Raw genomic sequence first — 13,372 nt, forward strand, 5'->3', positions numbered from 1 at the left:
ACCCAAACGATTTTGGCTAGGCCTATAATTAGTATAGTTAACCCTGACCTTGACCAGGAAACAACACTATACCTGGGCCAAAGGTCATGTAAATCCTGCCACTGAATCACTTTGTTTATGTCTTGAGTCTAGATTCTAGAATCTATCAATAGATCTACACACAACTGTGAGTCGCTTTCAAGACTATTAATTTAGGCACGGTATTTTTAAAATTTATGATTCTTCTTAAGTCTTATAAACCGAGAAGTGTGTGTTAAATTTTAGTCTATATCTTAAGTTTAAGCTGAAGAAGATAAAAAAACTGATAAAATAAAGATATCGGTAATTATTATTAACTAATTTAGTAATTTATCGTTTTAGACCTAGATCCTAGGTGCGTTATTAATATATTAATATTATTATTATTAATATTAAGTAATGTGAAAAAAAAGTTGCCTCGTTGTTAAGGCTTTAAACTTTAATAGAAGTATATTGTAATATATTTGTGTCAAATATTGTAGATACCTGAATAATTTGAATAATAAACCAAATCTATTGCTAAATATTTCAATATATGCCAGAAATTAACTTTAAATTTCTCCTAAAAATGTGAAATAATTAAATTTTAATGAGTCACCTTTTTTTTCATATTACTAGATCTAGATGTAGATCTAGTCTCGGCCGATTTTACGTGTGTGTGTTTGTCTTTTATGCAATTTTTCTCTAAATACGGTATATAAAAATAAATGTCCATTGCTGTTTCACACCGTTCATCCGATCGCCATCAAACTTTGGGTAGTTGATTAGAACACTCCAGGTGAAGTCTCTGTAAAAAATTCTTTTTTAATTTCGCAAGAGGCGTCCCGGGATGTTGCGATTTTTCTCTATATACGATATATTAAAAAAAAAAGAAAGTCTGATGCGGTTCAGCACCGTTTATCCAAGTGCCATTAAACTTTAGGGAGTGATGAATACTCTCAAGAAGGTTTCTGAGGAGGAGGGGGGTGTTAATTTTGCACGGGCGGCCCCCGGCAGGATGCAACTTGGTGCCCTGGTCTTTCCCGTGAGCGCTATGGCGACTACGTTAGTTCTAAACAGTGTGATAGATAATGGATAAGGCATGTCCGCTGTCACCCTGGTAGGGTGCTATTTGGCTGTGAAAAAAAATTTCAGTTTCGGCCCCCAAAGGTTCACATGGGCTGCTGAGGGCCCTGTAATACATTTTTTTTAATAATCAGAAAAATAAACTAAGGTTAGATTATTGACTGGGTTGTTTCCTTTTTTCCGTAAAAAATCCAAACAGTTTCGTCACTTTGCAAATGATGCAATTAGCATCTATTTTAATACACCATTAGTAAAGCTAACAAATTGCATCAGTCACATTATGTTTAAAACATGTCAAATATTTTTTTTTCTACGTGTTAAAGAAAAAAATCTTGTTGATTTGTGTAATTTTAGCGAATGACGCAATCTGCATCATTGTTTCAGGGATGCTGTTTGGCGCCCTGGGTGAGTGATTAATGTACACTCAAGGTTTTCATGTGGTAGTGTAGGTAAACCCGTGTCCTGATATTTATGATCCAAGCGCAGGCATTGTTTATATTTAAATAGCTCAGTTTTAGAAAACAAGGTCAAGCGTCTAAGAATATAGGATTAGTAACACATTGATGAAACCCTTCTTTTATATTTTGTTTGACTTTCTTCTATTCCCGCGGCAACACACGGGGACGGGGACGCTATTATTTATTAAATATGCCTACTACTATGTCTTACTACTACTAATTCACTTGGTCTACTAACTAGCTATTAACTGGATTTATCAATTGTTTAATTTATTAATTTGTAAATATTTAAACTAACTTAAACAATACCCAACTTACTGAATTACTAAATAGGCCTCTTATTTTATCTACTCTTAAGTAGGGCTGACAAACCTACTACTAAAAATAATCAAAATGTTTAAAAATGAAGTACTATTTTATTTTTCATTTTATTAGGCCTACTTCCCAGCTAGTTAGGAATCCATGGAATTTTATGGGAAAGAAAAGTTTTTATTACTATTATTCTCTATGGTTGTAACAGCATTTTTTAAAATCATAAGGCTTTATCTGGCTTGTGACCCTTCTTTCTCTTTTGTTTATTGCTCGCTTGCCGCTTATAAACTTAGATTCCATGATTTAATTACCTGCTGTGCGAAGTTATTTTAAAATCAAGCAGTAATGTTAAAATGTTTACTATTTGTATTAGTGGTTGAGTACATGGCTATTGACCAGAAAGACCCGTGTTAGAACCCTCAGGCAGATGAGGCTTGTCAGCTGGGGACAGTAACCCATCTAGGAGCAAAAACTCCTGAATCAAACAGGAGTGGAGCTCCTTAGGCAATAGGATTATTAACTCTGGTTTGGCAGCTCCTGCGAAACAGCTGATTCCAAACTGTAAAGTCCTTTCCCTTGGGTCTACAGCTGTGTGGAGAGAGGGGGCCTGATACAGGGGCAACATCTGGTTTTTCTCAACTTACAGCCCAGGCTTTGTTCTTGAATTTCCAATGCACAATTATTAAATGGTCTATTAGACTATGAAGCCATATTTGTTTGCAGAATACATTTTTTTATGTTTGTTGTGACTTGCCAATATTTTGATGTTAAATGTTAATATTATTGTTATGTGTGGAAATCAACATGAACCCTCAACCCCCCCCCCCCCCTCCCCCCACCCAAATGCATCCTGAAAAAGTAAATGTTTCAAGAACACACCATGTAGACATTTAAAAAGGGTGATGCCTTTCTGTCATTGGGCTGCTAGTTGGACCAACAGATATTTTATTCTTACTTATGACCTGGAGATAACATTACAAACCTCTTAAATATAAAATAGACAAGATATGCATATCTGACAATACAAAAACTATGTGATATAGTGCTGTATGTTGTACCATGTCATAACATATTTAATTAAAAAGTACGCCTATAATTTAATGAAAAATATTTAAATCTAGTATTTGAACACACATTGGTTAAACTGATACATTTTTATTTCATTGAATTTGTTTCTTAACTGCACTTATTTTAATATTGTCTTATGATCCCTGTTTTTAGGATTGTTGATTGATGACAAGATATCTGTGGGGTACCTGTGACAACACCCTTTGACATAACCTTCATACAGTGTAGCCATTGTACTGTGATGTCAAAGGTCAAAGAGTATCTAAAGATGGAATTAGATCTTCCCACTTTCAAGAAAATAGAAGCTGTTGGTTGGACTGTAGCAGCATGTCTTTTCTTCATGTTTTATGGAAATTTATTTGGTTCGATTATTTTTTCTTTAATTTTTTTTGGTTACTTAAAACTTACAGTAGAATGAAAGCTATCTGGGCTTAATGTGAATAATAAACCTATTGAGATTAGGTGGGCTTTTATTGGATAATCACAATGCATAGGACATAACCTTATGGCATTCTTTAACAAAACTTGCTCCTAAAAGCTTTATCAAAATCACTCTTAAAAAGCAGCCAGAATTCTGTATTTTATCTTAATGTTAATAAGAAAACCACCAAAGTGAAAAGATACCAACTCTCTACACTGCTATCTATATAGTCCACATAACATGATTTGCTGTGCTAATCTAATTTATCTTCCCTTGGTACAAGAGTTGTCTGATCTTGCATAGGAAAAAAATTTCTGATCTAGGTAACAGCTGTTAGCAACACCAGATTTAATGTATTTCCATGTGACTGAAGCAGTTTTTTTTTTATTTGTATACTCTAACTTGTGCATTGATTAGCAATCTATTAGGCCCTATTGATTTTAGCAGTGTAGTTGCAACTTGAGAGATGTTAGAATGTGAAGTCTCATCAAATAGTAAGGGTTATGACATGGTGTTTGTTGGATAGGGATTAGTTACATGACATTGGTTGGGTTAAGATTAGTTATATGACATTGGTTGGGTTAAGATTAGTTACATGACATTGGTTGGGTTAAGATTAGTTACATGACATTGGTTGGATAGGGATTAGTTACATGACATTGGTTGGATAGGGATTAGTTACATGACATTGGTTGGATAGGGATTAGTTATATGACATTGGTTATGTTAAGATTAGTTACATGCCATTGGTTAGATATGGATTAGTTACATGACATTGGTTAGATAGGGATTAGTTACATGACATTGGTTAGATAGGGATTAGTTACATGACATTGGTTGGGTTAAGATTAGTTACATGACATTGGTTGGATAGGGATTAGTTACATGACATTGGTTGAATAGGGATTAAAAACATGACATTGGTTGGGTTAAGATTAGTTACATGTCATTGGTTGGATAGGCATTAGTTAAATTATCATCAGGTTGGATTAAACATAAGTGGAGCACCTGGAATGTGTAGTCCAGTGTATTCTCAAATATCTTTTTGATTGGGCTGTTTATATTTTGCCACCAGGCTGTTTATATTTTGTTATAAAATGAACACATAAAAAAATAGGCCCACAACAAATTCTATGAGTATCCAAGATAAAGACAAAATGTAGCTTTAAGGCCCCACTGTCCCTTCATATTTAGTACTCATAGAAACTGTTGTACTATGTGGTTCACCTTCTGTATTATTTTTAAATGGGTAGCTTACATTTTTTGTTGTGTTCACTCACAAAATTGTTTCCCTTTTCAGCCTTTATTGCAGTTTGTGTTCTTGTAAGAAAAGTGTATATCAGGTTTAAAAAAAGTAAAGTACCCATGCTGGATCCTGAGGGCAAAGTGGTGGTTGTAACTGGCTGTGATTCAGGTTGTTCTTTTCTGGATTGTCCATTTACTAACAGATAGAACATTGTTTAACTATTAACAAGATCAAATATTACGAAATAAATATGATTAAGTAAGCAATTAATAAATAATGTATCATTTAACATCTAGAATGAATTATTTTTTTATACTGTAATAATGTTTTGTTTTTTAATGTTAATATTAAAAAAAATTAAAAGTTCTAAACTTCAGTTATAAGAATACAACTCATAACTAGTAATATATTTTCATCTCTTGCAGGTTTTGGGTTAGGATTAGCAAAAAGACTGCACGAAAAAGGTTTTACAGTTTTTGCTGCCTGCCTGAATACTGAAAGTGCTGGGGGGAAAGAACTGAAGGCTTTAGCTGCTGAGAAACTTCGAGTAGTTCCCCTTGATGTGACTAATGATGACAGTGTATCCAAGCTACACAGGGTGGTGAAAGAGCAGTGTGAAAATAAAGGTATGGGGGAAAGTTTCATACTTAAAAATGTATGACTGTTATGTGGTTTATAACTTCTTTGTATAACTGTTTAAATATTTTACATATTTTAAAAAATGACTTCAATATCATCATCATCATCGTTCCTTTGTGGCCCCTGGGGAGCAAAGGGCTGCAACCACACATCTCCATCTTCAATATACTTCATTTAATTTCACTGACATAACTCCAACTTGTATTAAAATAAAAAGACAGTTTGTCAGATACAGTGTTTTGTGAATTAAATAAAACAACTTAGTTTTTTTTAAAAGTCTGCTCCATCCTTTCAATATGTTTTGCTCTATAGGGTCTAGGCATTTTGTCTCTCAATTCTTTAAGTCTATAGATACACATTTTTCTCTCAATTCTTTAGGTCAATGGGGTTTAGACATTTTTTCTCAATTCTTTAGGTCTATGGGGTTTAGACATTTTCTCTCAATTCTTTAGGTCTATGGCTAGACTTTTTGTCTCAATCCTTTAGGTCTATGGGGTCTAAACATTTTTTCTCAATTCTTTAAGTCTAAAGCTACGCATTTTTTCTCTCAATTCTTTAGGTCTGTGGGGTCTAGACATTTTGTCTCAATTCTTTAGGTCTATGGGGTTTAGACATTTTCTCTCAATTCTTTAGGTCTATGGCTAGACTTTTTGTCTCAATCCTTTAGGTCTATGGGGTCTAAACATTTTTTCTCAATTCTTTAAGTCTAAAGCTACGCATTTTTTGTCTCAATTCTTTAGGTCTGTGGGGTCTAGACATTTTGTCTCAATTCTTTAGGTATCTGGGGTCTAAACATTTTGTCTCAATCCTTTAGTTCTCTGGGGTCTAAACATTTTGTCTCAATTCTTTAGGTCTATGGGGTCTAAACATTTTGTCTCAATCCTTTAGGTCTATGGGGTCTAGTAAACAACGCAGGCCTCAACTTTGTTGGTGATGTGGAGTTGAGCACCATGGAACAGTACCTGACCATAGGGAACATCAACATGTATGGCATGGTGAGGACCTGCAAGGCTTTCTTACCTCTGCTCAGACAGGCTAAAGGTGTGCAACAACTTTAAAAAATGTAGAAATGGCACTTCTGATTATAATTATTTATACGATTATCAATTAGAAATTTTAGAAAAACATCATTTTTGAAAATTATGTAGGTAGCATTGAAAGAAATATTGGTGCATTTAAAACTCATAGGTTATTGTACAACAACTTTTCTTTTAATGATTACAACTTTTAAATGCTTTAGAAACTATAATCTTGATCATAATAAATTAATAATAAAATAATAATAAAATTCTTGAATTTAAAATTTCAGGTCGTATAGTAAATGTTACAAGTGTGAAAGGCTTATTCGCCATACCCAGCAATGCTCCGTACACAATGGCAAAATTTGGGGCTGAGGCTTTCTCTGAGACCCTGCGTCTTGAGATGAGTCAGTTTGGTGTTAAAGTCTCCATCATAGAGCCCTGCAACTATGGTGGCGCCACAGGTTGCTTGAATGAAGCTGCGGTATGAACATTTTCTCTTTGGATAAAAATGTTACCAATGGAAGTAACTCTTGACTAAAAATCTACCAAGCTTAAAAATAACATTTATTTTAAATAATTGTTTGATACAATCTGTAAAACATTTAAAACTATGTCAGTAGTTCAGCCATCAGACTTGCCTGTTGGTGTAGTGGGTTGTTTCCCTTTTCACCCATAAATTAATTTATCGTAATGCTTGTTCAAAGAAAATTAGATTAGATTACTACTTTCAATTAGTTTTAAAAGTTGAGTTTCCTTTTCAAACCTGATGTTCTATGTGGCAAGTGAAGTTGGGTTCACCTGGTTCTGTGATCTCGCCATAAGAAGGAATAATGTGATCAGCACTATGCCCATGCGCCTTTACTTTCCCTAATCTGAGTTAGGTACCCATTAGAGCTGGGTGGACTCAGTGACGTTCTAATGACTTGAACCCGGATTCGATTGTGAGATTTTCAGGTTTGCAGACTAGTGATCTAGTCACGGAGTCAGTTCCCTTCATGATACCCTGAGTCTTTCTCTACAACTAAATAATAACATGTGTAGGTAGATTAAAAACAAGGATTAACATTTACAAATTACAGCTGAAAAGAATCAAAGCAGATCTTGATTCCCAGTGGAATGAAGCTGGACCTGATGTGAAGGAGTTTTATGGACCAGCCCATTTAACTGTAAGTCTTGTGTTAGTATATGTATGTCACCACCATAAGTCTTGTGTTAGTATCTGTATGTCACCTCCATAAGTCTTGTGTTTGTATCTGTATGTGACCACCATAAGTCTTGTGTTTGTATCTGTATGTCACCACCATAAGTCTTGTGTTTGTATCTGTATGTGACCACCATAAGTCTTGTGTTTGTATCTGTATGTCACCACCATAAGTCTTGTGTTTGTATCTGTATGTCACCACCATAAGTCTTGTGTTTGTATCTGTATGTCACCACCATAAGTCTTGTGTTTGTATCTGTATGTCACCACCATAAGTCTTGTGTTTGTATCTGTATGTCACCACCATAATTCTTGTGTTTGTATCTGTATGTCACCACCATAATTCTTGTGTTTGTATCTGTATGTCACCACCATAAGTCTTGTGTTTGTATCTGTATGTCACCACCATAATTCTTGTGTTTGTATCTGTATGTCACCACCATAAGTCTTGTGTTAGTATCTGTACATCACCATCATAAGTATTGTGTTAGTATCTGTGTGTCACCGCCATAAGTCTTGCGTTAGTATCTGCAAGTCACCATATGATTGTCATACACATTTATAAAAAAAAATTTTCTGGCATTGCTGTAATTTTTCTTTATTTGTTAGTATTAAATTTCTCACCTAACAATGCCCAATTAATGCGATTTTTAGAACTACTTTTGGTACTTTTAATTTATATGTTAAGATTTTATTGATTTAAAAAACATTAAACATGCTTTCCTATGTTATTTCACAAAATGCCTTCCAAAGTATCTGATATCTTTCATTGAGCAACAGCAAATGTTTAAACTTATGCTTTCCTATGTTATTTCACATATTACATTGTACGTAATTTATTGTCCAGCAACAACTAGATGGTTGCCAGAAGGCGGCGGCTACATCAGCACCAAGCATTGACCCAGTGTTGGATGCCTTTGAAGACGCCCTGGTCAATCCCTGCCCTAGCGTTCGCTATTTAATCTCAGGATCCAAATCATTTTTTGATTTCTACTATGTGAGTATTGAAAGGAGTAGTTTTATTCTTTCTAGTATAATTACTAAAAAAAACAGTATTTTAAAATAGCATTTTTGTTATATTCTTTATTGCTTTAATTTTAAAATTCTTATTAGTGAATTTTCAAACAAGTGGTTGATTTCCATTGCATTCCATTAGATCTGTATGCTTCTTGTTTTGCATTAAAGTGGAGAATAAAGCCTTGTTTATTTTAATTATATTTAGTTGATTGATTAATTTTGTATCATGTGTATGGTTCTTGACAAAGTTTAAATTGAGCTGCCTAGATTTAAGTTACGGAATCTAAATATAAAACAGACTGACTGGTTTTATTTATACTAACTCCAAATGTTGAAAGAGCACTATGTAACAAATTATTGGTACCACTTACTAGGTGTACGTTATGTTGTATATGTTAATCATTCTGTTCTGTATGTTCCAGGTGCTGGCCCTCATACAGCCCTACCTGCCCCAACATATGTTTGACAAGGTGCGAGCTTATTTTGTGCCATACATTGTCTTCAAATAAACTTTGTCAAAATGAGTCATGTGACTTGTGGTCTCTAAAAAATGTTTGGGGACCAGGATAAAAAGTAGGGATACAGTTACCTGACCCCTCCCTTTTATTTTTAAATTTAGACATACTTAATTTTTACATTTACTTTGTTAAAGGTTTTTAGTATATTTTTCTGTTATGTTGTTTAAGAGAACTATGTTGGATTTAAAAAATTTCCACCCCCAACTATTTTATTATGGCTGCACTGCCTACAGCTTTTTTGGTATGGCTGCTCTAGCCCCAGCCATGGTAGTATGGCTATACTACCCCTAGCTATGTTGGTATGGCTATATGACTTGCAGCTTTGGTTGTATGTCTGTACTACCCTCAGCCAAAGTAGTATGTTTGTACTACCCTCAGCCAAAGTAGTATGTTTGTACTACCCCCAGCCATGATGGTATGGCTGTGTAGCCCCCAGCTAGAGTGGTATGGCTACACTGCAGAACTAAGCCATTTCTCTAAAAAAAATTCATTCCTTGTTTGTTAAATATTTCAGGCAGCTGAGTATTATTCATATTTAAAGGTTCATTAACCCTCTTCTCACTGTATCATTGGTTTTTAGTTCTACCTTCATGCTATGATACCAGCAATAACTTGCTCAAACGTTTATTCTTGTAAGTTCTTGTAGATTGTACATTTCATCTAGTTAATCTATTCAATCTGTGTTAGACAAATGTTTTCATTCAACATTATATATGCAGTTTATAGCGTTGCTGCCAGATTATGCATCTATGTCATGTATTTATAATTTGTGATGTTGTTTATATTGTCCAGGCTGAGTTTAATGTTATAGATAAGCAATTAATGCTGTAGTGCTTTCATGATGCATTTATATATGTATATCATTTATATACATCTGTTTTATCATTTATATACATCTGTTTTATCATTTATACATCTGTTTTATCATTTACATACATCTGTTTATCATTCATACATCTGTTTATCATTTATACATCTGTTTATTATGCATACATCTGTTTATCATGTATACATCTGTTTATCATTTATACATCTATCAATTATACACATATCTTTTATCATTTATACATCTCTTTTATCATTTATACATTTGTTTTATCATTTATACCTCAGTTTTATCATTCAAAGGTCTATTTTTTATCATCACACAAAGATGTATGTAATCGTTTATTCATCTTTTTGTGATAGGGTAGCAACTGTGTTATAATTTACACATCTGCTTATTTTATCATTTGTTAAATACCCTGTTTCTGTTCATGTGCAATGGAGTTATCTCCCAGTACATTAGAAAGCAAACTGTCATGAAATTTGTATTTACAAAAGCTAATAAAAAATTTGGATGCTTTTTTTTTATTGTTTGTTTTGTCATTTAAACATAAATTTGATGGAGATGGAACCATCTTACTGATATTACTGATAAAGTTAGCACAGGGATTTAAAAAGCTTTGATTTGTCCCTACATGAAACTACACAACTGCAATGTGGGGAGCTTGTACTTTTTAGCATTTAAAGACTATTTGCTTTCGTGATGGTACTTTTTTTTTCTTTAAGAACTTGGACTTTCGGTTAAGAAACTACATTTGATTTCTGTGAAAGGCTGCAATAAGAAAGTCAAGAGTGAAAGAGCTAGAAGGTACAAAATTTTAATACATTTAGTTAGCTGGCGAAAGCTGTCAAAATCTTATTTAATTTTATGGCCCGATTAATATACTTTCTCTATAGCCTACTTTGTATACGAAAGTAGAAAGAAAAACTGAAATTTTGGGGCGGAATGAAGGTTGAAGCGTGACGTCATTTTAGGAGATTTATTTTGATGATCAACACAATGACCCACACTAATTAAAATAATAATAAATGGACAAATTGATTTAAAAAAATCTAAGTGTCTTCATTTATTTTATTCGCGCCCCCCCCCCCCCCCCCCCCAAGAGATGCCTGAAAGAAACTCTGCTTCCACTCTTCATACATAGGCACAATATTCTAATATTCGACACTTCTGCACCCCCCCCCCCCCCACCCCACCCCCGAGTCCGCGAAAATGGACGGTCACTGTTAGGTGGTTCACTGCATGTTTTGTCTGCTTGAAACGGAGATAAAAACCCTAATCACGTGATACAGTTATATAACGATGAGCATCGGCCTAGATGGTGACCTAAGACCGAGATACCGACTCGAATCTTAGGTGTCTTTTGGTTGGCTCGCATGTTTTGGGCGGTCATTATTTGCATGCACTGTATACCAATCACGTTATGACAGCACAAACATATGACCCAGCCTTGACCTTATACAATTGTAAACCTTGGATGTTCTTTTTACTTTTATTATGATTTTTGTTGCAACTTGAAACTATTAATTTTTTAAATTTGCTTTGCACTCAACCTTTAGTAGGCTTACTCTGAGATAGCTTCGTTTGACAAAACCATAACAAAATCGTATGACAGAACCTAGATCTCTAGATCTAGTCTATACTACTCTATACTGAACCATGTGATCGAACCCTGGAACTGGAAAATGTGACATTCCAAAAGTGTTTAAACTATTGGTGTAACCAATTTCCAATTTTACCTTAATGTCAATGAGTATCTAAAGATGGAATTAGATCTTCCCACTTTCAAGAAAATAGAAGCTGTTGGTTGGACTATAGCAGCATGTCTTTTCTTCATGTTTTATGGAAATTTATTTGGTTCGTTTATTTTTTAATTTATTTTAGTTTTTGTTTACTGCTAATTTACAACAGATTATGTGACTGTATGCGAGTGTATGGGCTTAGGCCTATAGATTTAGATTAGTAGATATAAGATAATCATTATACAATGAACAGGTTGGCTTAGTATGGATAATCAGTAGGCCTATATCATAATATACAATTACAAAACAAATACTTTTTGAAAATCAATCTTTACAAGCTAGATTTCTGTATTTAACCTTACCATCTTCATGTATTTTACCTCACCATCTGCATGTAATTATTGTAACAACCTCACCATCTGCATGTAATTATTGTAACAACCTCACCATCTGCATGTAATTATTGTAATAACCACCATCTGCATGTAATTATTGTAACAACCTCACCATCTGCATGTAATTACTTCAACATATGCATGTAATTATTGTAATTACCTCACCATATGCATGTAATTATTGTAATTACATCACCATCTGCATGTAATTACCTCACCATATGCATGTGTTTACCTCACCATCTGCATGTATTTCACCTCACCATCTGCATGTATTTTACCTCACCATCTGCATGTATTTCACCTCACCATCTGCATGTATTTTACCTCACCATCTGCATATTTCACCTCACCATCTGCATGTATTTTACCTCACCATCTGCATGTATTTCACCTCACCATCTGCATGTATTCACCTCACCATCTGCATGTATTTTACCTCACAATTTTCATGTTTTTCACCTCATAATCTTCATGTATTTCACCTCACCATCTGCATGTGTTTTACCTCACAAGTTGCATGTATTTTACCACATCCATTTGTATGTATCTATCTCACCATCCTCATGAATTTTATCTCACCATCTGCATGTATTTTATCTCACCATCTGCATGTACTTTATCTCACCATCTGATTGTTAACATGAATGTCAGGATCTTAAAATATAAGGAAAAAAAAACCAACAATCCAAAAATTTAAAAGATACCAGCTTATTATATACTATCTATGTATTAGTTCATATCAGATAATTTGCTGGGCCAATGCAGGTTATCTTTTTTGGTGCAGGAGTAGTCTAACTTTTACATCTGATCAATTTTATTAGGTGACAGCTAGACACACTTTAATAGTAAAACAAATATTACAAGCATAACATTTTAAAAGTAAAACAAATATTACAAGCATAACATTTTAAAAGTAAAACAAATATTACAAGCATAACAAATCTTAAAAGTAAAACAAATATTATAAGCAATGCAAATTTTATGCTCAAGCATATCTAAGATAAAGGCCAATAAAATTAGCCTATACAAAATTATATTATCCAACCATAAGCAGTTATCCACCCATATGCAGAAAAGCTGCACTATGATTCAATTTCATTGTAATTTTATATAATACCCAACTCGTTATTTTTCAGTCTTCGTCGCTGTATGTATTCTTGTAAGAAAAGTGTACATCAGGTTTAAAAAAAGTAAAGTACCCATGCTGGATCCTGAGGGCAAAGTGGTGGTTGTAACTGGCTGTAATTCAGGTTGTTTGCCACAGTAGCGTTTTATATATATATATATATATATATATATATATATATATATATATATATATATATATATATATATATATATATATATATATATATATATATATATATATATATATATATATATATATATATATATATATATATATATATATATATATATAT

At 33.6% G+C, this 13,372-nt stretch overlaps 1 protein-coding gene across 3 annotated transcripts; it reads left to right on the forward strand.

Annotated features, from left to right (window-relative positions):
* Nucleotides 1–76: 76 nt before the first annotated feature.
* Nucleotides 77–10,331, forward strand: LOC131932928 (D-beta-hydroxybutyrate dehydrogenase, mitochondrial). Of its 3 annotated transcripts, XM_059289822.1 has the most exons (10): nucleotides 95–166; nucleotides 1,468–1,488; nucleotides 3,075–3,283; nucleotides 4,643–4,756; nucleotides 5,014–5,214; nucleotides 6,116–6,268; nucleotides 6,537–6,730; nucleotides 7,329–7,415; nucleotides 8,298–8,447; nucleotides 8,890–10,331. In XM_059289822.1, exons 3-10 carry the CDS (start codon nucleotides 3,163–3,165, stop codon nucleotides 8,974–8,976), a joined length of 1,107 nt encoding a protein of 368 aa, XP_059145805.1. In that variant the 5' UTR covers nucleotides 95–166; nucleotides 1,468–1,488; nucleotides 3,075–3,162; the 3' UTR covers nucleotides 8,977–10,331. The 3 variants fall into 3 exon arrangements, with proteins under 3 accessions (XP_059145804.1, XP_059145805.1, XP_059145803.1); XM_059289821.1 differs by lacking the exon at nucleotides 1,468–1,488 and having other exon boundaries at nucleotides 77–166; XM_059289820.1 differs by lacking the exon at nucleotides 1,468–1,488 and having other exon boundaries at nucleotides 107–195.
* Nucleotides 10,332–13,372: the final 3,041 nt, after the last annotated feature.

The sequence above is a fragment of the Physella acuta genome, unplaced genomic scaffold, assembly GCF_028476545.2.
Source record: "Physella acuta isolate Inbredline_101_S28 unplaced genomic scaffold, ASM2847654v3 ptg002320l, whole genome shotgun sequence".
NCBI lineage: Eukaryota > Metazoa > Mollusca > Gastropoda > Physidae > Physella > Physella acuta.

What these genes read in the sequence shown, in the direction of transcription:
- LOC131932928 (XM_059289821.1), top strand. Translation starts at nt 3,163, where the DNA reads ATGTCAAAGGTCAAAGAGTATCTAAAGATGGAATTAGATCTTCCCACT. An exon ending in GTTTTATGGAAATTTATTTG is followed by an intron (nt 3,284 to 4,642) that starts GTTCGATTATTT and finishes TTCCCTTTTCAG; the next exon opens with CCTTTATTGCAGTTTGTGTT. An exon ending in TGTAACTGGCTGTGATTCAG is followed by an intron (nt 4,757 to 5,013) that starts GTTGTTCTTTTC and finishes CATCTCTTGCAG; the next exon opens with GTTTTGGGTTAGGATTAGCA.